This window comes from Anomalospiza imberbis, chromosome 3, assembly GCF_031753505.1.
Source record: "Anomalospiza imberbis isolate Cuckoo-Finch-1a 21T00152 chromosome 3, ASM3175350v1, whole genome shotgun sequence".
Classification (NCBI taxonomy): Eukaryota; Metazoa; Chordata; class Aves; order Passeriformes; family Viduidae; genus Anomalospiza; species Anomalospiza imberbis.
Window position 1 is genome coordinate 33,111,805 of NC_089683.1, and position 27,990 is coordinate 33,139,794.

At 40.5% G+C, this 27,990-nt stretch overlaps 1 protein-coding gene across 1 annotated transcript in view; it reads left to right on the forward strand.

Annotated features, from left to right (window-relative positions):
- Window positions 1-6,759: 6,759 nt before the first annotated feature.
- SH3BGRL2 (SH3 domain binding glutamate rich protein like 2) overlaps window positions 6,760-27,990 on the forward strand; it is a 36,838-nt gene continuing 15,607 nt past the window's right edge. The window contains exons 1-3 of the mRNA XM_068182995.1: window positions 6,760-6,764; window positions 6,874-7,549; window positions 27,800-27,985. Coding sequence (XP_068039096.1) covers window positions 6,760-6,764; window positions 6,874-7,549; window positions 27,800-27,985 — 867 coding nt within the window. The remainder of the gene's footprint in view (window positions 6,765-6,873; window positions 7,550-27,799; window positions 27,986-27,990) is intronic.

Consider the following 27,990-nt stretch of genomic DNA (forward strand, 5'->3'; position numbering starts at 1 on the left):
GTTTGTTTTACAGGTTTCCTATGAAAACTAGTTGTGTGTCTTTCATCATCCTTTTCTAGTTATTTTAAAAACCCCAAACAAATGGGGCTGTATTAGCTTTTTGTTCTTACCATCCAATTCATGTTCTGACTAGTCTGGAAGCTGGCCTAAGATGACCCTTCACTGACCAAAGTCATACATACTTATTGTGTCAACCAGCAGTTCTCCCAGTGGAAAAACATGGATGCAAAGAATATCATTCTTTTTCTGCAAAGAAGAGATGGTAAGATCAAATGTGGCCAGGGGTAACAGTACTGAGTTTTGTAGCTGACTTTTGGAAAGTGCTAAAAATTCCACTTAGCATTTTCACCACTTTACATTTTACAACTGAACAACAGTTGCAGGTTAATTAGCCCCCTATGGAAAATACTACTTTCCAACCACTACCTCCCCAGTACCTTTATAGCACAGGAAATAAATCTCAGGTAGCTCTGAGACAGTAGCAGCTGCACCAAAGTTCTATTCAGGGAAAACATTGTGCAGAACACAGGACACAGAAATGCAAAATATAACCATTCTACGAATCTAAAAGGAATAAACAAATATTAGCAAATTTTTCTGGGTTACCCTACCAAAGAATACAAAATGTACATCTACTTTGACAGGCAGGTCTGTGTTTAGTTCAAAACAGTTTGGGTTGAGACTTGTAAGGTGATGCATGGAAGGACATGAATGATTTCTCTACCTATCATCCGACACACTGTATGGTTTCTCATTTATTTGGCTGCCTTTTCGTTTGGCTTGCATTGCCTCCTACATGTTCCTTTGTTCAGTGTATTGGTTGCACAGGTTGTATCTATGTTAACCTGATGGTGCCAGGCCAGGCACCTGGTTTCCATTCTGTGTGCTCCTGCTCTGAGTCCACATCTCTTCATCTTCTGTCCAGGCAGTAAAAGGTCATCTTGGTTCAAACTGCCTGTGACATTGCAATCACTTCCCATGTAGGTCAATACAGCCAGTCTGCAGCACAGGCATAATTACTGCTGCCACTCTCCTTTTCTGCCTTCTCCCTCTACCAGCTTCAGCTCCCATTTGCTAGTCCTCTCTCCAGATTGGGTCATCCCCTCTCCAGTTTGGGAAACAGAACCCATGTGCTTTCTCCACTCTTTCATTCCCCTTGGCCCCTGCCCAAGAAGCCAACAATGCCCAATGTCAGAGCATCACTCCCCTGGTCCAGAAGAATGCCAGCAGGTTGGCTGCAGTTGTCTGCACTGCTTCCACGGAGTTAAATTCATGCTGCTCGTATGTCCTGTCTGTGGAGAAGGGCTCTGTCAGCTCTGTGTCACCTTCTGCAGAGAGATGGGCTACACCTGAGACAGGGTAGGGGCCAGCAGACCACTACTGGCCACCCATGCTGCATGTGGGGAACAGCTTTGGCCTCTGAGATGAGGATTAAAGGTGGGTGCCAAAGATTTTTTGTGATGGTTCCTAAATGTCATCTCAAACTTGTGACTGAGTACAGTCTTGTGCACCCTCACTGGGAGAGTGGGCTTGAACCCATGCTTGAAATGCAGAGCACACATAATCCTTATCCTCAAATTTACATCAGCTTTCCACGTTTGAGATACTTTCCCACCTCTCTGTTCTGTGAAACATCTAAAAAACTCCAAAATACTATAAAAATGATAACTATTCTTAGTTAATTTAGTGTATACACTTTAGGAAAGTTGCCAAAATTAATGTACTCAACTGCTCCTTATTCTCCACAAGATTACTCTTTTTGTCCTTGCATGTGTAAATATTATTGCCGATCCCCTTCTGCATCCTGCAAGAAATTAGTCTTCTAAAGTGCCTTGTCAGAGTGGAACTGAACAGATATGGGAAAAACGCTGAAAAAAAGCCAAAATGAATGTGGTAGTAGATTGTTTTTCTGAGGGCTTGGCAGAAGATCCCTCCCGGAAAAGGCTGGCAGGAATGTAAGGTTCCATGGCTGCTCTTTGAGAGCACTTCACATCTTGAGTGCTTGCTAATTTAGGTTTCATTGGAATGGCAGATGGGGAAATGAGATTTGTGGGGGCTTTCATCCCTCATCCCTCTGCAGTAAGGTTGATTACTAAATGTTGTTCAAATCAGCAGAAATATGAATGCAAACCTACTGGACTTGATATTGTTGGGCCTGATTTGCTTGCAGTATCTTGTGCTGAAAGTGTAGACAAGGTAGAAGGCTTGACACTGACTGAAACCTGTCTGAACTCCTGCTCCTCAATCAGAGCCACCACCTTCAGTAACAGTGGATCTTTAAAGACACAAGTAGAAAATGAACTCTAGAACTTCTTACACAATGTAGCTGGAAGCTTAAGGAATGATGACTGATTTATACAGAATGGGAAAGATGTTTTAACCTCCAGATCCAGTTGACTGAGCAAGTCAGATGACTGACCTATATCAGATGTGGGATTTCACAGGAAAATGTTTTTCTTTTCAAAGGTCCTTAGTATTAGGAATTCATGGAGGGAATTGAAGCAGCCACAGATAATAAAACTAGTCGTGTTTTAACTAAAGAGCAGCAGATTGTGACTTCACCTAAAGAGCAGCCGCTGAGAAGAATAGATTCATACAGGTTTTTAATTGTCTAAGTACATTTAGATTTAATGGCATGAAGGAAGGTTTACTTAAGATCTCTGGAATGAAAAAAAAATTGTTTGTTTGGGTTTATTTTCTTCTGTCAATTATAAAGAGATGATACAGAAATAATTCTGAAATGAAAAACAGATTTACCTCTCTGCTTTCTTCAACATGCCACAAATTTGTAAATGCAAGAATCAATAGTTTTCTCAAAATTGTTCCAGCTCTGTCTCTTCCCAAGAGATAACATATGGGCTTCATCGTAGCTTCAGAGTAATTCAAGGCAAAAGAAAAAGAGCTCTCTCTTGGGATGTTATCTCTAAAATCTGAATGTGGGGAAAACTGAGAAATGCCCTGAATGTAAACTTCTGGCCACAGTGAAGGTTCTGGAAAGAACAGAAACTGAATTTGTTATTGAGAAACATCAATGATTAATAAAACATTAAAAAAAAATTTGCAAAGGATGGAGTGATCTGGACTAGGAGCTGCTTGACCTGTTGTGCATGCAGAGGAGGATTCATAAGAGCATTCACAGCCCTCAGCTGCAGGCATTTAAGCACAATGGAGAAAATGTGGCCTGGAGGTTACTTCTGTGAATAAAATGATACTTTAAAAATACAGTGGCTTCTAGGATATATGCTTGGGCTCCAAGCAGCTCATGTGCTTTCAAGCTGTGTCTGGCCAAGACAGCTATCAGCCACCACACTGAGTGCCATTACTCAACAAGTGAAACAGTCCTGTACTTACATTACATTATCTTGGCCATTTTGTATGGTTTGGAGCCTTTCAGTTATCTTTCTCTGGTGTTCTGCAGTGCAAGAGCAGCTGATGATACTCTATAGCTCTGTTGAAGATGTAGCACTGTGTCTTCTCTACCCTTTAACTTAATTTTCTTCTCCCTACTAAGACAGTCACATTTCTACCAAAAAAGATTGATCTGAACTGTCAGAGCATTTAATGGCATACTAAATCTGTAATTTTCAACATGTTCTTATACTTGGAATTTTTAATAAGTGATAAAGATCTCTTTAGAAATTTGAAGTATGTGGACTGTTGCAGAATCAATGAGACTTCCCTTTTTCTTAGCAATATTTCACAGAACCCAGAGAAATAATTGATTCGCACCAACAACCCACAGACCAGAAAACTTCTAAAATGCCTCGGACAGACTGCTTCTTTCAGCTGGAAATAAAGCCACCTTAACAATTTTTTCAGTCCCGACCATAATATTTTGTTTCTCCTGTATTTTTATTCTATGCCTATTGCATCTTACTATACAATCATTTTTTATCATAACTAGAATGTTCTTTGTTCAAAGTTGTACTTTTATACTTCTGTTTCCACATACTCATGAGCCTTGGGTTTGTGTGTACATTGTTACCTTAGCAGCAGTAAAGTTCTGTTTAATCTTCCATGAAGATCTGGCATAACAATGAATCATTCTTACCACAAAATCTTTAGAAACTACTCCTGCCCCCCATAAATTCTCATTGTCTACTCCAGTCTTTCTGTATGTTCCTCCTGTAAACATGGGAAACTGCTAATAAATCATTTTAGCAATGTTTATAATTTATTACATTTCTTCTACTTAACTAAAGGTTCATACCACTTTGTCTTCAAGTGTCCGGAACTCTATAATAGAAATGGAGTTACAGGCGTGGCTTCAGGACATTTACCAGCAGCAACTGCAGGACAAAGGGCGATGTCCAATCTTAACCTGTACAGCACCTGAAATTGCAAAACATCATAGGGTGATATCCAATAGGTTTTACACACCATAGAGAAACAATTCTCTGCTTAGGAGCCACATAATGTAAGATGCTGCTCTACAAGCTTTAAAATATTCAGCTTCTCAGTGTAACATTTATTTTTCCTAACTTTCTGGATTACTTCCACAATGAACTAGTTTCATTATGTGTATGTAAAGACTGGCAAAAGAGAGACATGAGAAATCTGTCTGGATTTTCAATTCCCATGTTGCATCAAAGTTGATACTGAAAAGTGCTAGGTGCAAAATTTTTAGCCCAAAATAGTAAATATACTAACAAATTGAGAAATGCAAGAAAATTAATTGGAATACAGGCTGAGATTTTTCAAAATCAGTTCCAAAGAGTGTTTGAAAGGATCCTTTAATTAAGTTGTTGCATTAGTTATCAAGCTGAATGTAGGCAGGGAGCCCCTACTCTTTGATGATTTCCCTAAATATGTATGGAATAAAGATGCTGAAGCTTTGGCTGAAGTGGTGCCAAGTATGATAGAGGGAAGATCTTCGTGAGCTCCGGTACTTTAGCTCCATTTCAGTCCATCAACTCTGGCAATGAGTTTAGCTGCTCAGACTCTGTTTTGAAGTTCAAACAGTAGGAACCTACCAACCCAAGGGCTGAAGAAACAAAAGGGAGACTCTGAAAACAATAAAAAAAATGTGCAGTGTCTTGTCTGTCATTTTCCCCCCATAGCTTTTGAGGATTTATGCAGCTTATAAACAGTTTCAAATGAACTGAAATTAAAGTTGTCTGTTTTCCACATGGGAAAGGAGGCTGTATCGGTGGCTTTAGGAGCTATCAAAGGAGAGGATTCTTATATGAAGAGGAAACAATCTTAAAAAAAACCCCTTAGTTACAGTTTCTACAGTCCCTTTAGAATTCTTAATTTTTTTATTTATAGCTCATGCTTTTTCCATATAATGCCATTGCCACATACCTTCTCTGGTTTATTGGTTAGGTGTCAAGGCTGTCTTTGAGATGTAGGAGCATTCTCTTCTATTTAGTGAGAGATAAAGTTGTCCAGCACCCTTCAAATCAGTGTATCTTTTTTTTTTCTGCTTTGCAGTATTTATTAAACATATTAGTGAACAGGAGTTATTAATATTATAGTTTAAATCTAGTTAGTGTATTAGTGCTGTGAGTGAATCACGTACAACCAGCTGCAGTGAGTTGCCCTGATTTTGTTTAATAAAATGAGAATATGGCCAAAACAGAATATTAAGCCAAATATTTTCTAGTAGTGAGAAAAGAGAAATATGTAGGAAGTAAGCACCTCCATCTTTTAAAGAAAAACTTTGAGACATACAGGAAAATTTGTTGTCAGAAATAATCCTGCAGCATGAAGGAAATTCACTGAGTAAGGTAATGAGAATTTTCCAGCAAATTCCTATAATTACTCACCTATCACAGGATTTTAACAACTTGCTTGGTGTTGCCTTATGAACCAACATAAAAACAAGTTTGTCTCCTTTGCTGCTTTGCTTGGTCATTCAGCAGCAATTAAACAATAAACACTTCTTGTTCACCAGTTTGTGGTTTCCATAGTAAAGGTTATGCTCAAGTGAAGACAGGAGCACTGGAAGCCAGTACAAATCTTAACCTTTGTACCTAAGTGCACTCCAATAAAGTTTACTCTTTTTCAACAAGCACTCTCACAAAAGCAAAGCAATGCATACATCTCTGCAAGATTGGTACTCGAACTCCTGTTTTTAGGAATTCCTGATATTATATTCCTGTTTTATATTCCTGAACTTAAGCTCCAGTCCAGAGGACAGTGAAATCAGTAGAAAGCTTTCCAATGAATCCCACAAGATAAATCAAGCTCCAAGAGAGCACTGAGAGTTTTATGGCTCTTGCTAGGTACCTTCCTCAAGAAATTCAGGATTTCAAAATAAACAATCAATATTAAGAGGTACAACAAGCTTTAAGGATATATTTAGCAGCAACTCGAGGTCTGTGGTTAGTCTGACAGTGGAAATTCACTGAGGGCAGTGGCAATGCAAAGGTGTGAAGGAGGATGACACAGCACATTTCATCACTGGGGTGAAAGGGTGTGAAGGGGAAATTTAGTCAGAGGGAATGAGCAGCCATCTGGCTGCGCGGAGGCAAGTAGGAGGATGAGGGTTACGACTGTAGTAATATGTGTAAGGTTGTGAGCTGTGTGGTTCTTGACTTTATTTAAAGGCAGGCTGCATCCTCACAGACTCAAAAGCTGATGAGGACCGAGTTGCCCTTGGTCATTTGCAGATGAGCTGACTGATGAAGGGTTATTTGGGGTTATCTGCTTATCCTGATGATTAAAAGCATCTGTTCCACAGCTGACAATATTGGGAACTGTACATCCATACCAGGGAGTGAAAATGGGCAGCGCTTTTTAACTCCTTTGGGATACATGGCGTAGGACAGCCCTCTGACCCATTGTCCTGCCTCTCCTGAGTTGTCCCTGTTGCTTGTCTTGACAGGAATGCCTGTCCAGAACGGCTCATTTTCCATCCCTTTGCCGCAGTAAGCGGCGGCCAAGGGGCCGGACCCGGACCCAGCGGATCAGATCTGGCGGCTCCGCATGGGGTAGAAGGACCAGGAGCAGTCTGAACTGGACTCTCCTGCCGAGGGGGAGCAATTTCAGGCGTTGTTCACCTCGACCTGCGGGCAGCGCACCTGGAGGGCGGCACAAGCCCCTCTCAGCCTCTCCCAGGCGCACGGTGGCAGCGGGCAGCCCCGGGCTCTGGGGCACGGCAGCTGGGGCGGGCAGGCTGCCGCACGCCTCCGTTTCCCCGGCAGCTGGGGGCGGGCAGACTCTTTCCTGGCTCCCTCCTGGCTCCGTGCTACGGCTGTCCCCGCCCGGGGAGGACTACAGCGCCCGTCGGTCCCTGCGCGCCGCCCACACCCCCCCGCCTCTGCCGCTATCGCTGCCTCCTGCTAGCCGGGAGCCGGACCCGGCTCGCCCGAGAGAGAGGGGCTGCGCGGGCAGGGCAGGGCAGGGCAGGGCAGGGGGTGCTGCGGGCGGTGGCCACGCTCGGGGGTGGCGGCGAGGTGGAGCTGGGCGGCCGCGGCCCCGTCCCGTGCTGGGGAGCGGCTCCTCGCAGCCTCGCTGCCCCGTCCCGACCGCTCCTGTCGCCGCGGCTCATGAGGTGAAGATGGTGATCCGCGTCTTCGTCGCCTCCTCCTCGGGCTCGGTGGCGGTGAGTGGGGGCGAGCGGCGGGGAGCAGCGAAAGGAGCGCGGCCGCCGCGGGCAGGGCTCAGCCTGCGGGGCCGGGGACTGCGCGGGGCTGGCAGCTCGTCCTCCCCGCGCTGCCCAGCCTGCCCTCGGCTCCGAGCCTTGTCCCCGCAGGCCGGCACGGACCCGAGACCGTCCGTGGGCTGCCCTGGGACGCGGGGCTGAATTTGCAGCGATTGCGTGTGCGATGGGGGCGGAAAAGACAACTCTCCTCCGCAAGGCTGCCGAAGCTTAACTAGCTCGTAAATTACCTTTGGCAAACCAGGCACCCCGAAACCTTTGTAGGGGACAAATCTTGGGTGTATTTAAGGGTCTTAGAGGTCGTTAAATGGGGCTAAACTTTCCCTGTTGGGAGGCGACCAGCGCCGCGGTGCAGGGGAGACCATCCCGAGGAGAGCCGAGCCCGGTCAGGTGCGGTGCCTCGGTGCCTGCCACCCACGGCAGGGTGGACAGATAAATACAAGAGACTTGGGACAAGCTTCAGGCCACCAGCAGCTCTCTGCATTGAGAAATACTCTGGAATAGGTACAGCTCTTCTCAGACTCGCTTTTGAAGGGCATCACTGGATTCTCTGTTTAATTGAAGCTTGTACATTATTCTCTTGTTTAATTAATTATGCGTGTGACCTGTGAATTTCCGTATTTTCATATAAAGTGACAGCTTTCTGTTAAGGAAGTATGGGCATAAACATCCTACTGAATTAATTCTTTAATAAGAAACATCAAAAGGATTTAGATATAATTGATATTCTTTATGCTTCAGCAGTGAGTGCAGCAGCACTTTCTGTGTTTCAGAAGGAGGTAGCACATTCCTGTCTAAAGGTTTATTGTCTATTCAGTTCCTTCAGCCTTTTACTGTGTGGATCTAGTGTTCAGTTCGGTAACATGATGACAGGTATATGTTCTGATATGTTTTGGCATGAAGTGTTCAAAATGCTTAGTGGCTGTGTTACAGCTAATAAAAACTAATTATCCATTTCAGTAGCCAACTGAGTAAACACAGCATCTTCAGAACTCTGTAATTCATGTCCATCAGGCATCCATAAGAGAAACATCATCTTCCCTGCATAGGCAGTTGGTTCATGCTGTGGTAGTGTAGCATTGCTGGGTTTAGTTTCTGTTTCATGCCCCATGGGCTGAGCAATATGCATAGTTTTGTATTTTGTTTTTATTGGAGAGGTAGAAAAGGGCCACATAGTTCACTCACCCTCATGTCCAGTCTGCAAGGAGGATAGGAGTTTTTGATTCTGCTCTCTCCTTACCCTGTCTACCTGCAAGGTACCTATGCAGTTAGCAGAGCACTATTATCCTCATAACTATCTATTAACCCAGCAAACTAAATTTGAGTCAATTGACAAGCAATTTAAATTGCACATCAGTTCTCTTGCTGACTTTTTTTCTGGGTTGGACAGCAAGAAGATGACAGAATATAGGTAACAGTTTGCATGCTGGTGATAGTCAACTTTCTTCATCTAGTCAGTAGTACATCTGAATGCAGCCTAGCCAGAGCATAACAGATGATTCAGCGATTGAAGGTACTGTTATAAAGGGCCAGAGCTCTGACATCTCTTTTCTGTCTTTTTTTTTTCATCTGTGTTATCACAGCATTTAAGAACTTTAATCATGGGCTAGGTTCCTGCTGTTCTCAGTGTTGCATTACAGAGGCTTTCCATTTTTTCTGTAGGCTTTGCAGGGGGTGTCCTTAGATCCAGGCTAAGGATGGAGGAAAATGACGAAGGAAACACTATTATTAGCTAGTTATGTGGGGATCTGCATCTGGAGAAGAAGGTGGTTACTGTATTTCATGTCTTTAAACAGTTTTAAGGGAAGTTTTAAACTTATTATCATCTTTCTAGAACTAAACCTTAGTGAAAGGAAAGAAAAAAGTATTTGAGTCATACAATTGTCATCTCCTCCAGCCTTCAGCACTACACCAGCTATTTTTGGGGATCCTGTGCAATTCACAAGACAGAATTATTTCCCCATCGAGAAAAAATAAGTACCCTATAGACACCCTACTCTGTCTGCTACTAAAAATGTTGTCAGAATCTGTGGTTTAATTTCTACCTGTAAGTCAACTTGAGTCAAATTGTAGGCTAACTGCTTATAAGAGTGGGTGTTTTTGACCAGAAACTTCTATATGTAACACTGACTGACAAAAAAAAAAAAAACAAACAAAAAACAAACCAAACCAAAACAAAAAAACCCAGCAGCATCATTGTGATGTAATTATTTTTCCAATCTCTAGAGATAGTTAAATTACTCTTTATCTTAAAATGGAAAGTCCATGTAGTCTCTAAAGTAAGCCTTTGTTTTGGCAAATATTACGAGCTAAACTCTTTGTGTATGACTCCTTTTGAAATCTTCAGAATTCCCAGGTCAAATGATAGGCATTTGGCTGAAACATTCCTGAGAAATACACTGATTGTATACTCAGAAAAGGGTTTAGTTTATATAAATATAACTTTATCTAGAAGCTACTAAAGTATTTATTGATCTCAATACTTGATGTGATTTGTTTTGGGCTAAAGAAGATAAAAATATATAATTGTCATGCATAATTCTAAGAGTCTAGTGCATAAAATAATTTGAGGGTCATTCCAAAGAGTGAGAAAAGGAAGTAATTGAAGCGAGTGAGAAGGAGCCAAGAATAATGTGAATTTTCCCTTCATTTGGTTTTGGAGTTCTCCCTGCAGCATCTTCCAAACATCTGAAAGTTCTTAGACCCCTGAGAGGTTAATTCTTGTAACTGCTTTTTGTTTGTTTAATAAAACTTGTGACTATAAATGCTTCATGAGCTTAAAATAACTCACAGATCCTAAAAGGTAGCTGTTGCTGGAGTGGAAACATTGATCTTCAGTGTTTAGTGAAGCTGGACAGCGGGTTTAGCCTTAGGGACGCTGTAGAGAAGTTTCTGAGACCTTCTTGTGGGAAGGGATGGGGGAGGCATTGTGCGTGCAGGTGATTTCTAAATCACCTGGTGTTGTTTTAAGCATGCATTAGGCAGATTCAATCGAATCACAATGTGAAGCCTCTGAGTAGGCAGACAGGCATGTTTCTACAAGTCTTACTGTCTCCTGGTCTTTCTGACCTGAATTTCTGCTTGTGTCGGTAAGCTGTGTCTCGAATTCCAAGCACTTCTTTGTAGGGCTGGGGAGGCAGGCTTTGCTACTCCTCTCTGATAAGGGCAATCAATGTTCTTTTGTGTCTAAGAGAAAGATTACTTTAAAAGTAGCCTTTGCTTTTCTCCCTCAGCAGTGCTTCACTGTTCTCAGGAAATAGTTTATGCCCATGTTTTTCACCAAATCATTCCCAGATGACTGTCATTTTATCTGTTTCACTTTCTCCAGTCTATCAATAAAAATTTACACTTGTGCTACTGTACTACATACATAGTCCATCATAGTTAAATGGTTTTCATTGTTTTAAAGCAGCTTTACCTTTGTCAGGAAGCTGGTAGTATGAGCTAAGTAACTTTAAGTTTGGAATTCCTGCAGTTACCTAGAAATGCCAAACCAGAGAAGATTTCAGTCTTGCAGTTAGAGGGCTGAAGATCAGGTAAGGGGAATATCACTGAAGAGCTGTTAAATAATGGAGAACCTTTAAACAACTGCCTCACTTGTACTTTCTCCTTTGTGGTATTAATTTATTGAAGCTTCATATGTTGAGCTGAACAGATAATATAGGGAAATGAGTGAAATTATGGCACAGCATGTACAGTCTGCTTTGACTAGTGAGATATGTGAAACATTTTCCATTGAAATTTTTGTATGTTCACAAGATGAGAAAAACAGGTCACTGAAATGAATTCCTTTTAGTTCACAAAGATAAGTGCTGCTCAGCCACATTCTTCAGGAAAACATATTTGGGAGGACAGGAGAGTTTGAGGAAGAACAGCAGTGACCTGAAAAGAATAGACTTTTTTAAGTGACCAAAACTTGGACTTTGACTCTTGCGACTGAAGAGGATTATGGATTTTTTAGTAGGAAGCTTGATAAGATAGGTGCAGTTATAACTACATTGTTTCTATAGCAAATATTGGCTTTATGAGCCTAAAGCTCTCTTTTTGATTAAGCGTATTATGGAGGTCAAATGAGTTGGATTTTTTGTTTCCTGGAATGACTTTAAATCACATTATAAAACTTTGGAATGTCAGAATAATTATAGTAATGTTTGTTTGGTTCACTTGTTGTTGGGTAATGTTGGGAGACGAATATAGTGCTAGCATTTTTAAGGCTAAGCCTGTTTCCAATGGATGATAAATTCAACTCCACCCTTGTTTGTAAAAAGTCATCGTAACTCAACATTTCTCACAGCACTTATCAGAAAGATTGTGTTTCTTGTTGGAGTTGTGGAATAAGTTAACTTAGGATATGTCACTTAGAGAATATCCACCATCTTAACTTTTTTTGTTGTTTTCCTCTCTTCACCCCAAAAGCACAACAGTCAAAACTGAAAGTGATTTGGTTGAATGATATAAGAGCCTTTTGAGAAAACAGTATAAGTTATGGTGGTCATTTGGAGGGATTTGCAACTTGTTGCATGTGATTTATGCAAGTTCAACTAAAAAAATAATGAGCTTTGTAAATTTTAAACATTATCATGATTTTTTAGTACTTGAATTTTGTAAAATCAGAGCAGGAGGTAAACTAGCTTTTCAGAAATGAGACAATAATCTTTACAGTTGGAAGTGATCCTGAAATATTTACCTGGGAAGTAGCAGTATTTTAAGTGCTTAACCATGGTATTGTCTACATCTGTCAGCGTGCTGAGGATGCACCTATTGGATTGGATCCTCAAAGCCTGATTTATGGATCCCACATGAACATCATACTGTGTCACTTCGCCTGTTCAGGTGGTGGTGCTTTTGGCTGTGCTCCTACAGGGCACTGCTGTAACCACAGCAGTGCTCCAAGTATCCAATCTTGGACATTAGCGATTATAATAGGTGCATAGGAGACATGTGGGGACTTTGTGGTTCTAGTCCCTTGACTTCATTCTTCCTCAAGTTTCTTAGTATCAGGTCAGGTGACTCATATTCATTTTTGCTGGCTTCTGTCAGTCCTATTTTACAGGGTTGTGGTAGAGAGAGCCTGAGAGCCTCACTCATGACTGTGAATTCTGTGAGGCAGGGAGGCCAATGTTGAAGGCTTTAGCTGGTTTTCACCTTAAGGACTCTGCATCTAGGTTTCAGGTCTGTATTCCAAGTCTAAACTCTAGTTCCATTCTCCTGCCTTGTGATGGAGAGAACTGTGAGCCTGTGAATAGCAGTTCAGATCACTTAAGGAATGTGTTTAGGAGGGAGCTGAGTGTGAACCCTAGTCACAAGGGTGTGGGTTGAATTTGTGTATGGTATTTAGTACCTAACTGTTGCACCACTCCTGTATGCTCTAGGGCTTTTCAAATATTTACGCTTCTTCTTGGCAGGTAGATCATGTCAGAAATAATGCCACTTTAAAGAACACACTTTGGACTACACAGTGTCATGTGCAGAAAGTTTCTTACCAACCTTTGATTACAATCAGCTGTAATAAAACTTCAAAGGAGGTATTGTTCTGACTGAGGTTGTGAAGATTTTTCCCCTTTGTTTTTCTATAGAGTCCAAGTCCCCAAATGGACATACTTCACTGATGGTGACCTGTTCTCCTTAATCTTCCACCCATATTGTTAAAGTCTAGAAATTCTTTTTCCTAACTCTGGTCATAGTGCCAGTGATTGCTGAACATTGCGTATAACTGAATTTGATTATAATAAATGAAAAATAATATTTAAGTAAAAGCTAACTTGCATGCAATTTATTAAAATTACTTAGGAATGTTCAGAAATTGGGAGTTGTGGAAAAATAGCACTTAAGGAAGTTCTTAATTGTATAATATCAGTATCACTTTTATGTTTATCAATCTGAGTGCAACTTGAAGATAGAAAATTGTCACTGAGCTGGTAGCTCAGAATGCATCTCTTTGCTAACAAGTACTCTAAGGGCAACAGCTTCCTCACCTGCAGCCTCAAGTGTTGGCCCTCTAGGGGAGTCTGTCCAAAAGGAATTGCTGCAGTCTTTGTTTTCCTTACAGTGTGGAAGCTTGCTAAGAAGGGTAATCAACACAGAAACACAGTACTCCATGGAATCTATTCCTAGCTGAAATCTACTGTATCCAAAAAAGCATGACCATGTTCAAGTATGTCAGTGTTTTTTAACAGCTTAATTTTTTAATAAGATTTACAGAAGATAGTTAACATTTCACAAGTCCATTAAGTTGGCAAATTTTCTTCCTTGGCAAGGTGAGGGTAAATGTAGAGGCGGTGGTAGTGTTTCTTACCTGTGACTGTCAATGCAATTGGTCTGCAGATAGCTGCCAAAGCTCAGAAGACCTTCTGAATTCCTCAGTAGCTGAGATATTGTTTCCATAATCTTCTCTCCTGGGGTTGGTATATTGTTTAGTTGGCACCCGTTGGATGGGCAGATGGACTCAATTCAGAGACCTAAGTCACTGTTGTCTGTCCTTTCTGAAAACATCACATTTCAGCGTGTCTCACGTAGATGAGCAAAGGGTGACCTGATCTTTCAAGGAATGACTCAAAGTTGTTGGTGACTAAGCAGAAGCAGTGACTGAGATACAAATATTGTACAGGCAATTCATTTAACATAGCTTGTCTTATTGGAAGAGAACACGGACACAAAACTTCCTTTGTTGTCTTATGTGGGCTGTAGACCTCCATCTATGAAGTATTTTGGGGTGAAATCTTTTAATTTTTCTGTTCAAAGCTGTGGCAGTCTTTCCACTCAGGTGTGCTACTATACTGTAAGATATTTATTAACATTCTGAAGGGGCTGAGTCTAAAGCATGTGAGAATCCTCCTTTTGTGGTCATAAGAGCTACAGTGATGAGGAACATACTCAAAACAAGTTATTTCTATCTCATTAGTGGGGGAAGGGAAAATCAATTTGATTTACATTAGTAAACAAGCTTATTTAGTATAAATTTAATATTGTACTTCACGGTAATTGAATTTGGTACAAAGAAAAGGGAGTAACTGTCTTACTAGCTGATTTCTGAAGGGAAGTTCTTAGGAGATGCAGGTTGTTCAGGCAGTCTAGTGAGTCATCAGTGACACTATGCCCTTCTGTTGCTGCCCATCTGCCTTGGGTAGGACAGACCTTGTCTTCACAGTTAAGAGTTCCAGGATTTGTTATTGTTGATTTTGCTGTTCTATCCCTGGATAACTGATGCCCGTCATTCCTACTAAGACAAAATGGGAAAACACAAGGTGTTTGTCATTTTGCTGCAAGGAATAAACTTGCAGAAGTTAATGCCTGGGAGTGACATTTGCATATGTATCAGCTTGCATTTTGTTTGAATATGCATATGTAGGTATGTACTTTTGCATGCACACATATGTATGGAGAGATACAAATATCCATATATATATATATGTGGATATGGATATATATATGTTTATGTATACATACTTGATCCTTTAAATCACTGATAGATGCTAATTATCCCTCAGTAAAAATAAACCACTGGTTTTAGGATTCCCAGGAGAGAAATGAAGTCCTGATGCCTTTAGGATGCTCAAGATATGTCAGCATCTGTCAGGGCCGTGTCAAAAATGCCTGCTCCTTTATTGCAGCTGTGGATGTCTATCTTCAGTGTAAGCTAGAGAGCAGAAATCATGGTGATTGCTCACCAATCTCTATTATTCTATGTTATTCCATGTGTCTGGTCTGTGCTTAAGAGTTTTATTTATGTACCTTACTTCAGCTAATGAGTTGTTTGCAGAATATCAGAATAGTTATACCAACATACGATACACACCAGTATGATTGTGCTGGCTAAGGGGGACACTCAGTGGAATAAAATAGTTCCTTTCCTGCCTAGGAAAAAAGTAACATTGGTGTAAACAATGTTACAAAGATTTTTATCTGACAGCTCTGGCAGGGATATTGGAAGACTTTAGTGATGATAACTTCAAAGTTGCTCTTCTGCCTGTTTCAGAGCTCTTGGGCTGAACACCTGGCTGTGTTCTGGCCTCCTCCATCACAGCTGTGAGCATTTGCCCTCGTGGGTGCGGAGGTGGCCGAGTGAGACATTGGCCCGTGGAACCCAGCGTCTGCAACACCAGGCCATGTCTAGCTGTGCCCCTGTCACAGGGGTAATGATAACCTATGCCAAGCTTCTGATTGTGGCAAAGCCCTGAACAGCCACAATTTCTGGCTTTCTGAATGTCCCATTTCATGGGATTGTTCTGTTGCAAACTCTGCCAGCAGGGTTACTCTCAGAGCTTTTTTTTTTTTTTTGTGAGAAGAGGCCTGAAACCATGAACCTATACTTCATATTAAATGCAAATCAAAATGATTGGGTAGTTCCATTCACACATGCTAATATGCTTTCCCATTGTCTTTTGGATTTTTATGCTGTTACAAAAGGGCAGAATATTGTTTACTTTCATAGGTTGGGAGATACAGCCTGTTGTGATTCTTTTCACCAGTCCGTGTAGCACAGGTCCTCTGAATTCACTGGACAGGTCCTACTTGAAACAAGAGAAAGTTACTCAGAAAAAAATTCATCAGAATTTAACCGTGGAAATACTATTTAAACTTTCACAAGTTTGTTTTGTTTCCTGGCATTTCTGTATGCTGCAAAGGATGATGTTGGGTATTATCAGTGCTATTAAAACATTTATGCATGGTTATTTGGAACAATTTAGTAGTAACATTACAAATCAATTAAAGACTGGTTTCTTAATCTGTGTTTTTCAGAGAAAATCAAGTGAATTTTTGTGTGACTTCATTTGAAAGGAAGCTTCCTTTGATCTGATGAACAGTAGAGCATCAGCAACTGAAACTTGTCATTAATTGCTGCAGGGCTAGTGAAATTGTCATCCCTGTCCAATCTAAAGAAATGCAATTCAAGTATGCTTTAAACCTTTGATCTGCATCTGCATCTCCTAAGGTCAAATAGTCTTTCTGAAACATATCTAATTGAGTAATTGGATAGGTTTATGTAGAAACAGACAGGAGTGGCACTTGAAGGATGCCTACCATCACATTCTACAGTATTTACCAGGTAGGAAGCTAAAATTAGTTAGAAAAGACATACAAAATTAATCTTTGATCAAAGAAGACAGCTGCTATGAAGGCCCTGATGTGCAAGCAGTCCCTTCCTGCTTGGTCAAACTGGCTTGCCTGCAGCAAGGTCTGTTTTCTAGTAAAGGTTCCCAGCATCAGGCCCCAGGGAAGTTTGGAAGTCACTGGGTTTATGCAGTGTGGTGTTCAGCAATACCTTTGGCTACGTGGAGGTGACTCCTCTTGACCTTACAGGAGATGTGTCTGCAATTTTATGGAATAATAATCAGATGGCTGCTGTGTTTGGGGACGCACCTTGTCATTAAGAAATGGGTCTTCAGAAGTATAAAAGAAAAGAGAATTTACAAATACAGAGCTGCAAAAACACACAAGCTACATAGATATAGTTGCATTTGTTGAAAGAGAAATAATGTTGACATTTATTAATAAGGTTAGAAACCTTGTTCTGCTCAGTTGAGTCAAAGATAATTTTGTTACCAATCTGAATAATAGCAGTGGCAGTCAGCCCTGGTTTAGAAAAATCCATCCTCCTAGCCTTACAAAAACATGAGAAAATGTTGCAGTAATATAGTCCAATTTTATCTGAAATACGACATTTGTCTCAAGCCACAATGCATTTTTCAGTTGCAGTTTCATATAGTGCTGAGAAAACCTGTAAATATCTGCAAAAACGTAGCAGAACAAAATCTGGATGACTTGCACTGCTGTTACTGCTGTTATTTTAAAGTGCATTGTCAGGGGTGTGTGTATCTGTAGTTGGCAGAATGACATCTGTGCTGTGTGGATAGTAACGGTCAGGAGAAAATAGTGAAAGCACTGACAACTTTATTTCACAAACTTGTGTTTGAAATTCTTGGGAGCATGTTGGAATCATAGTATCTCTGCTTCTTTAAGGTGAATGAGTAAGTAAATGCAAGCATAGTCCTTCTTAAGGAAAGGCTAGATGTTTTTTCCAAGTGGTCAAGGGGATTTATCATTCCCCCAAATTCATGGAGGAGGATTAGTACCTGTATGAGAATAATATGGCTGTGACCTTTTGTTTTTGTAGGAACAGGATTCTGCATTAAACCCAGCATGTCACTGCTGTGCTAGACAGTACTGCAACTCTCAAGCTTGCCTTGATGTGCCTTCAACCCTCTGCCTTGCTGTCCGGAGACTGCTGCACGTGGCATCTTATGGATCCACGTTCTGCATCCACTGGCTCTGGTTTCAGAAGTAGCTGGAGTGCATTTGGGTGTACCTGGTGTTGGGCTATGGGCCCTGAGTGACAAAATCTAGAGGCTGCAGCTCATGGTTATGGCAGGAGAGATGGCCAGAAGAACTTGTATCTTGAGCTGACAGAACTAAGACCCCACCCAGATGAAACAAGGCTAATTGCTGGTTACATCTCCTGGTAACACACTGCTAGGTGTTTTTATCCATTCTGGTAGATAAATATTCCTATTCCACTGGGTTTTGCTGCTTAAAGCTAATAAGAAGGAAGAAACATGACCTACTTTTGTTCGTGCTGAAAATTTTCTATCTCATTTGCAATAAATACAGGAAATACAGCTGGGAATGCTTTATTCATTGTGACAAAACAATGTGACTGATAAACACAGAGAACTAGTTCAAACACTTTCTGTGTTCTGCTGACTCATCTCATCACAAAAAAAAAATTCTGTGTTTTCATCTTAAAAGTTCAGGTGGTAAACATGTTACATAATAGGAAATGTACATTAATTTCTTGTTAGGGGGGAATTTTGTTTTTAAACTTTTATTTTTCTTCACAGAATTTAGAGTAGAATGGAATATTTCAGTTGGAAGTAACCTACAGTGATCATCTAATCCAACTGCTTGACCATATCAGGGCTCACCAGAAGTTAATAAAAGCATGTCATTAATGACATTGTCTAAATGTGTCTTAAACAACTGCAAGCTAGGATGCCTGCTCCAGTGTTTGACTCCCTGTGGAGAAAGGCTTCCTTATGACAAGTCTGAACCTCCCCTGACAAAGGTATTACACATCCCATCACTGGATACCAGGGAGAGGAGATCAGCACCTCCCCTTCCACTTCCCCTCCTCAGCAAACTGTAGGGAGCCCTCTCTTTCTCCAGACTAGACAAGCCCAGGGCCCTCAGGTGCTTCTTACAGGACTTTCCTTCCAGCCCCACCACCAGCTTTGCTGCCTTCCTCTGGATGCATTCAAGGACCTTCACATTCTTCCTGAACTGTGGAGCCCAGAGCTGCTCATGGTACTTAAGGTGAGGCAGCACCAAGGCTGAATGCAGGGGGGATAATCACCCCTCTGGATCAGCTGGTGATGCTGTGCCTGGTGAACCCAAGGATGTGGGTTGCCCTCTTGGCTGCCAGGGCACACTTCTGAGTATTAGAGCATTTGCTTACTTTCCAAAACCTGCTTATAAAGCTGCTGTCTTTGGTGCTATTTCAGTGAACTTTAATCAATTACCAAATATTTAATGTTTTAGGAAAATAAAGAAAAAAAGTGGATTAATGATATTTTACTTCCCAAAAGCATTATTCTACAAAGGAAGCTGATGCATACAACAAAGCAACATCTCTAAATCCCTGCAGATTTTTAGCTGTAGCAGTTTTGGACTCCCATGTGCAGGATACCAAACTATTTTGCACTCTGCTTACTCTGCAGAACTGTGAGACTAAAAGATCAACTTTCTATTCATTTGTGCAGGACTGAGTTTCCAATAGTTTAGACTTGAGAGTTCTCATCTACCTTGCTGAACTAGAACTTTTCTGGGGAACAAAGGATATTCCTCAGAATCAAATAAGAAGAAATAAACATGAATAAATGTAATATGGCATGGAGATCAGAGAACAATTTGCATTTAGTTAGTAGGTACCGAAAAGCAGTTGTAATAATAAAGGTTGCAGTTGTCATAGTTGTATTTATGTGTATGTATTTTGACAAAGAAGATAGATGTTGCTTGTTGAAAGGGTTTCTTTCATGATGCAAAATACTTGCTATAAATATGCCACTTTGACAAAAGGGAGTAGTACAAAGAGGAGGTAAATGTAGAATGCCAAATATGAGATTTAAATTATTCTCTGGCATCTTTGAAAGGTTTCTGCTGAAAAAATGCCTGAAAATAACACTTTATTTTTAACCACTCTCTTGAATTACTGAAACATATGGTAAATTGCAAACAAAACCATCTATCTATTGAAAGAAGTTAGCTGCCAGCTAAGATTCGAATTGTTAGGCTTTTGAAGCAATAGTCTAGCCCTGCAGGATGGTTCCTTCAGGAGAAGTTCTTGATAGCTGAGGATATATTTTACGAATCCCTGAGATCTTCCAAGCTGGTCAAAGTTTCTCCTGTCTCTTGTGCTAGCCACTAAGATCCTCACTTTGTTGAAAAGGAAAAAAAATGTCCTAATACATAATTCTAATAATTTTGGCTTTTTGGCTCACTGTTGGCTGAGACATTTTTAAAATCAAATGAAGCTATGGGCAAACTCTGGTAACCTGCCCTCTGTTGTAGTTAGAGGTGAAGAACCATTGAAGAGCCAACACACTTTCCCAGTGTCCTCACAAGGAAATACCTATGACTAGGAAAGATCCTGTATCTGAAGCAAAAATATAATTTCAAGCATGCATTTTGTCAAATAGAAATGTTTTCAGGATAGTGTAATTCCACAGATTCTTCCCATGAGTTATAATCTAAACTGGCAGCGGGCTTTGCAAGCTCCCCTACTAGAACACCCAGCTTTGCATCCTGACCTTTAATCTGGCAGTCACCTGCTGCTTGCCAGGCTGGGCAGGGAATCTTCTGGCTATGTTACTCAGTCTGCTTGGAATCCTTTGGCTCTTAGTCTCACTAATTTGGAGCTGCCTGTACCCTCAGTGGGACTTCCAGGTTTTGGTTCAATTCCTGCTGTGCAGTCTTCAAGTTTCACCTTGTTTTAGCCATTTTTTATTTCCACAGCAATGCTGTATATTTTAGTTTCACACTGATACAATAGAAGAAAATTCACACCATTAATTGGAGGGTAGATCCAGCATCAATGGCATTCTTATTCTTTTGATGAGGAAGCAATGAGCCAAATTTTGGGGTTTATAGCATCTGTTTTCCTACAGTCCATCAGAGACTCCTGTGTAAATGGATTTTCAACACTGTAAGAACACATTGTTCCTACTGCAAGAAGAAAATTATAGAATCACTTACTTTATTTGTGTACATTGCTGGGAAGTCTTGTTTCCCAAAATACAGAAGAATTCAAAAGAACTAGACTTGGGTATGACTTCAGAGGCTTTTCCAGCTGCGCATATCTCAAAGGCAGCCTGTGTGGCACTGTCTCTAGGTGATTTTTCTGTAGAACGTTCTTTTTCCTTTCTTGGTGTTTCCCCTTTTTCTGTTTCTTCCACTTTTGTCTCCTTTTCCCTTTACTTATTGAAACAATACCTAGTAAACCTGTGAGCAAATTCCTGTCATCTCTTGTTTTTAGCAGTGATAGTTGTATTTATACTTGCTAAAGACCCCATTGTGTTTCAGAATATTACACTGTTACTTGCACAGAGAGCAATGATTTTAGACAAACTGCCTTAAAAAATAAACTTTTCCCCTCACCTTGTGATGGACATATGTGCACACACAGAAATAGATTTAAATGCATTTATCAGAGTGCAACATCTAGCTAGGAAAATATGAGGCTAGCAGGCATTGGGCATGGAGCAGTTTAACTGTCTTTGTAGCTTTGTAGAAAATATTTTCCTTTGCTGACTGCTTGTGATTAAGAATCTCTTAAAAACCAAACCTGTCTCAAATTTTAATTGCATTTCTTCAATACTGGGTTATTTGCACAGAGGCAAAGGTGTGCAGAGTCCTTGGCTAAGCTGTATCTCAGCAGCTCCCAGAGACCTGCAGACTGATTTTGCATAAAGCTGAACAGATTGTCCTCCCAGTTTAATAGTGTTTCCTGTTGTGTGTCCTTAATTATGTCTCTGTGTGCTAGCGGAAGGTTGCTGCTAGCAGGAGACCAGGGCAGTGCTGGTTGCTTGTGGCCTCTGTTCACATACTGTTCTGTTGTTCCTCTTGAGGTTGAAAAGTTCTGTCGTTAGTTTTTAGGATATTGAAACATTTCTTTTTTTTTTTTTTTTTTTGAGGATGAAGCTTTCAGGTTCTTTTAGCTATTTGGAGGTCTGTTACGAGAAGACAGTGTTTTCCTTCTGTCAAATGCAATGCGGTATTTGCTATGGTGGAGAGCCACTCACTTTACTTTTGGAAATAGTTATGCAATGCTGATTTTTGTTTATTTTTATTTATTTTTTTTTCTCTGTTAATCTTCTCTTCATCACAGCTTCTCATCCTTTTTTCATATGTACATAGCTGAGTGGTATTTTCCTGTGCCAAGAGCAATGAATTAATCATATGAACCTTTGTAAAGTTCTGCCACAGTGCTGCCATTTCACTGCAATAAAAACTACCAGGAGTCAGTTATGCTCTTCTTTCCTAAGTCAGGCAAAGAAAAGAGAAATTTGGCAGAAAATCTCTGTCACTACAGGTCTCAAATGTAACAGGACCGTGAGGATTTGCATTTCAAGCTTATGCGTGCATGGGATAGTTTTTTATTGCTTCTTTATGGGAGCAGAAACATAGTGGAAACATAAGAGGAAGATGTTTCAACACAGTTTAAAATTCTGTTCCTTTAATGTGTTTAGGGTTTGTCTTGGTTTGTTAGAGCATAGTATCTCCTTATTATCTGTGAGTATATGTTAAGCCACATCTGTGTGAAAAGTGAAGATAAGTAATCCTCTGCAGTAGCAATATTCCATCTGCATTTTACATTGCAACAGTCCCTTTGGTTATGTTTGCATGACTTGTAAAGGCAGAGGCTCACATATAATATTTTCAGTTGTGGGAGTGAGTTGAGCTTGTGTTTATGTAACACATGCTGCTTCTGCAGTTCATATTTCAGATACCTGTACCTTTAGCCACTGCTGAGCCATTTTCTTAGGATGCAGTTTTGTTCCTGATATAAACTGGTAAGATTGTGGTGCTGACGTTATTGATGCTCCTTCCCTTGTTCCCCTGGTTCCTGCATTATGCTTGTGTGAGGAAAGCTGCAGGAGGTACTTGGCAGGAGAGAGGAACATTGTGTCATCTCAGTGACAGCCAGCAGTGAGATCTGCTGAGTTGTATCATCAAACTGCGCCATAAAGGTGCCCCTGCCAAATGCAATACATTCAGTTTTTGGCTGAGTCAGTGGGTGGATAACGTGGCTGATGCAGTTCTGGAGTGAGGGCAGGTGTGTGGAAAGAGTAACCAAATTAAAAAAGAAGGAAGAACATTAGCAGGACCATCTCTGTCTTTAGAGGCACAGGTGTACTAGGCTGTGAAACAAGTATTTGAGATGAACTTAGACATGCATTCAATTTTTGTTTTTTAAATGTCAAGCTTCTAAAATGTGCCTGTGATCTGACAAGCCAACTTAGAAGATAACCTCATAAGGCTTTGTTCTCACTCAACATGTGTGGTCTGAATATTTTTGGGGGGAGGATTTTGTGTTAGAAAGTTGTTTGTTCTTGGGATCTGTCTGGAAGGAGTGGACAGTTGAGGCTAGGCTGTCAGTTCCTTCAGTTCCAAGAGGATGAGACTGTAAAACAGTCAGTGCTGCACATCTCAGTCACCAACCAATTCATGGAGGGTATCTGCTGTGATTCCCTCCACTTGCAGGCAGGAAGACAGAAACCCAGGGAATACCTTATCTCCAGAAGGTGGGGGGTAGAGTCTACAGCAGAAAACCAAGCTTCCACATCCACTTTGTGAGAACCAGACACTCAGCAACATTCCTCCTGTTGACACTGTGAAGAAATTTGAAACTGAGAATGAGTCTGCTTTTTCCCATTTATATTAACTGGGCTAGTGAAAAAAGGCAGAGAAGTTCTCTTGAATCAATGGCACAGTTCCTATTAGTATTGTGACTTGAGTCATCTTGCATATAGTAGTGCAGAAGTAATATTCATTTATCTTATCTGAGTTAGATAAATCCTGGACTACTAAGATTTTTGCAAGGTATTGAATATCTTGGTTAAAATAGTATGGAATGATGAGATGCAGCTGATTATAGTAATTAAGAGACCACATGCTATGCTCCTCTGGTTCAGCAGCTGTCAGTAGGGAAGCCTTTCGAGGACAGGAGAACTTCTGAAATCAGGTTCAGGAAACATAGGGCAAAAAAGAAGGAAACTTTTACTTGGAAGTTGGAAATGATGAGAAGCTTCCAGGGAACTTTGGATAAACGATGTAATCTGATTTTTCTAAACTTCTGCTCCAATTTGGACATAATTTATAATGGTAGCATCCTCATTTTCTCATTCTGCTACTGAATGAGCAATATGATTTCTCTTGCTACCAGAGATCAGTGTTCAGCTTAGCTGGGAGATCTGGTATTAGTTGTGTGGGAAACAGAAATATTAGAACAGAACCTTTTTTAGTCTGGGCAAAGATGTGAAAAGTGAGGTGGCTGAAGTGAGGTGGATTCTGAACAGAAGCAAGAAAATATTTCGAGTTAAGACAGTCAATTAATTGTGGAAACAAATTGCAAAGACCAGCTCTCTGTTATTATCAGCTCAGGAATTTGAATGGAGCTTAGAGTGAAAAAGAAGTCTGAAGAAACCCTTTACTCCTTAGAAGAATTAATTCAGGGATGCTGAAAGTCAGAACGGATAATCCCAGTGGTCCCACCTGGACTGGCCTGAGTATGTCTTTGACATATTTCTCCAAAGCAGTTTGAAAATATATCCTCTTGTTACCTGTTGCAAATCAGTATAAAGAAATGAAAACTAGGACAGAAAGAATACTTTATCTACAAAATACTTCCTTTATAAATCAGGTTACCGATTAAGCGATAAGCTCATTTTAGCAGTTTTATGTATCACAATGGACATCCTATTTTTGCTGCTTTTTAATCCTAATAAAGATACCAGCTCTGAATACAAGGATAAAATTGAGTTGTCTCTGGGGATTTTTTTCCTGACTTAGTTTTGTGAATAGAAATATAGATTAACACTAAAATCAAACCCAGATAAATGATGTTCAGAAAATAACTACCCTCCTAAAAATAGGGGAGGCAAACATTGGACTATAATAGCAGACCATTAACTCCATCAGGGTTTTCTCACTGCATTTAAAGATAGATTAGGATCATATTACATGAAGACTTTACTCTGAAACTTCACAGTGGATATATGCTTTGAAAGTGTATTTTGCAGTGTCATCTGGTGTGCTGAAAGGTATTAAACACAAAATATATTGATGCTGAAGCAGTGTGTTGTGTAAGATTACAAACACTTTCCCAGAGTGGTGTATGAATAGCCACAAACCAAGTATTTCTGAACATGGTACCTCTGACAATGAATTCTTTTTTTCAGGTTGCTTTCAGTGTCATCAGACTCGAGAAACCTTGGTAGCAGCGAGATACTTTACAGAGAGTATTATCCACCTCCGTAGTTTGTCAAATGAGGATGTATTTTTCTCCACGGGGCTCTTGACAGGACAGGCTGGTGAAGAAGCAGGGACTGACGCTGCTCCTTGTGCCATGCTGCCTTTGCCCCGTGTTTCCTGTGGCCAAATGCTGGCAGCTTTTAGGGCTCCGGGTGAGTGCAGATGAGAGCTGCAGGCAGGACTGGGAGGCTGACGCACTGCTGAGGCACAGATCCAGTTGTAGACAGAGACAAAGGTCCTGTGGTTTTCTTGGGGAATAATCAGCTGGCTTCTGTTGTGACAGATGCTCTGAGCATCCCTCTTAAACAACAAGGCGTAATTTAATAGGATTTTAAATACAACTAATGCTCTTGTTTCAGTTTATAGGCCTGAATCAAATAAATTGGGAGGGAGAAAATGCTAGTTTTTTGGTTTGAAATTTTCAGGCTAGTTTGTTTAGGTTTATGCAGCTGGTACATCCACAGCTGATAACTCAAACAGATGTCATGTGGAGAATTGCAAGGCTTATGGCTAAAAAAACTGAAAACCCCAATTTACTTCACTTCAACATCTTAATTAGTTTTATAAAAATAAAATGAGGCATTAGGAAATTTGTGCTTGTGGGAGAATTCTAATGGTGTGAACTGTAAAATGATAGGGATCTGACTAAACCTAAGTTGCTTTGTTTACTGGCTGCTGGGAGACAGCAGATGGAAATGGGTCCATGTGGATACACCTGTACTAGTGCATGTCCTGGCTCTGAGAATGGAGCTCTCTGGTGCTCTGGAACTGTTTGAAGAATGGTTGCTGGCACAGTCAGCTTTAGCCAAGGCTAACTTAGAGTCTCACAAGCATGACCATGATTTAGATGTTACAGCATGCCAGGGATCATTCCCAGTGTGCAGTTTGCGAGCAGCAGCTTTGAGAGGCTGAAGGTTTAATAGCTTTGGCTGGAGGATTCCAATTGGCCTTGGGGCCAGAGGGGTGGCCCAGCCACTCTGGAGTTTGCTCATTGCTCTGACCAGTGCAGGAGGGATTTCATGTGAGGAAAATATTTTTTTCTTTCACTTCTATACTTTGAATTTTTAGGGACGCAGTAAAAGGTGTGTTGCCTTTGGTACCACCAGTGATGATGATGAAGTAATTTTGCTGTTGTTGATAATGCATTATTTACATGAAAGTTTAGGAGCTGCCTTCTCTATGAAAAAGTGATTCTTCCACATATGCCTAAAAAACTGTGCCAGTGTGTGCAAATAAAAGAAAAAGAATAAGACATTGTGACACAAATTTACTGTGCAGTCCACTTCTTAAGAAAGGCAGTAATTGTTTCAATGCTTTGTATTTGTAGTTTCTTAGGATGGCTGCCGTATTTAAAGGAAATAAGAATTCCATCAGTATTGCTTCCAAAAATTTGTATTTTTGTGATGCATTTAGATAGGTAGACTCGGTTGTGTGACAGGAGCAACTAACACATGCATTTTAAAAATCCTCTGATTTCCAAATAATATCTAGGTCATATGATACCCACAGGCATGATTCATCCACCTGGGCTTTATGCCAGCCAGCAACTGCATGGATATGACACTCCAGGAATACTGTAAAATTATTACAGCTGAATTTTTTTTCAAATAACACTGTGATGATAGCTGTAAAAAATATGGCACATAATTTATAGTTCCTTTCTGAAAGTATTCATTTCATCAGGTTGATGCAAAAACTACATAGACTTTCATTTCCAAGGTTGCTGTCTTGATATCAAGTCCTATTTGAGGCAGAGGTTGTCTTTACCTGACAGTATCTTCTTGAAGCCCAGCTAGCTCTTAAGGGCTGATCTTAATATCATAGAATTGTTAAGGTTGGAAAAGACCTCTAAGATCATTGGGTCCAATCAATCTTAACTGCAATGAGATGAAAACTGCCAGTGTTCTCAGAGTTCTGCCTCTCTGTATAAAGATGATAATCTCTTTGAGGGGCAGAAAACCCATACATTTAATACAAACCTTGTGCTTTTTTTTTTTTTTTTTTTAAATACATTTTCAGGAGATGACATCATGCTTACTTTCAGGCATGTATATTATGCTGACAGACACTCTTAGCTAAATATTCAACAAGCCTGGCTTGGGAAACTGTTGAGCTGCACTTAAAAAATGTGTAGGTGTTTAGAAAAACAAAAATGTGTGTAGCTGAGGTGGGTTTTTTTCAGATGTATTGACATGTTCATCTCAATGAACACTTTTAGGAGTAAATTCTTCTGAGACATGCCAGGTTATTTACCTTGCATTTTTAGGTACATTGCATTTTTAGGGGCTAAAAAAATATAGCCCCTAATATCTTTGAACACTGACTGCCTCTTTTAACTTCTACTTCTGAAGAGACCCTTACAGTTTGCTTTTTAAAATATTTTTAGAGGGTAAAGGCTGAAATTACCAAAGCTGAATTAAACAGACAGCCACCTCACAAGTGAGGTGAAGAAGTATAATCTTTGCCAACATGTAAAGAAACAGCAATGCTTAACTTTTATGAATTTAAAACTGAAAAAAAATTCTCCTTTGTCTTTCTGAGTTTGTGACTTCCCATCTTATGAAAGTGGGATGGGAGGGGAGGAATGTTCTCAGATTTGTAAGCATGTCTGTGTTATGGAGGGCTTGATCTGATTCTAGGTTTTTAAATTTTTCTTCTTCCATCTAGATAAAGAAGAGGCAGCAGGATGTGGTGAGGTTTCTGGAAGCCAACCGCATAGAGTTTGAAGAAGTGGATATCACCATGTCAGAGGAGAAGAGACAATGGATGTATAAAAATATTCCTGAGGATAGGCAGCCTGCACAAGGCAATCCACTGCCACCACAGATATTCAGTGATGATCGGTACTGTGGGGTAAG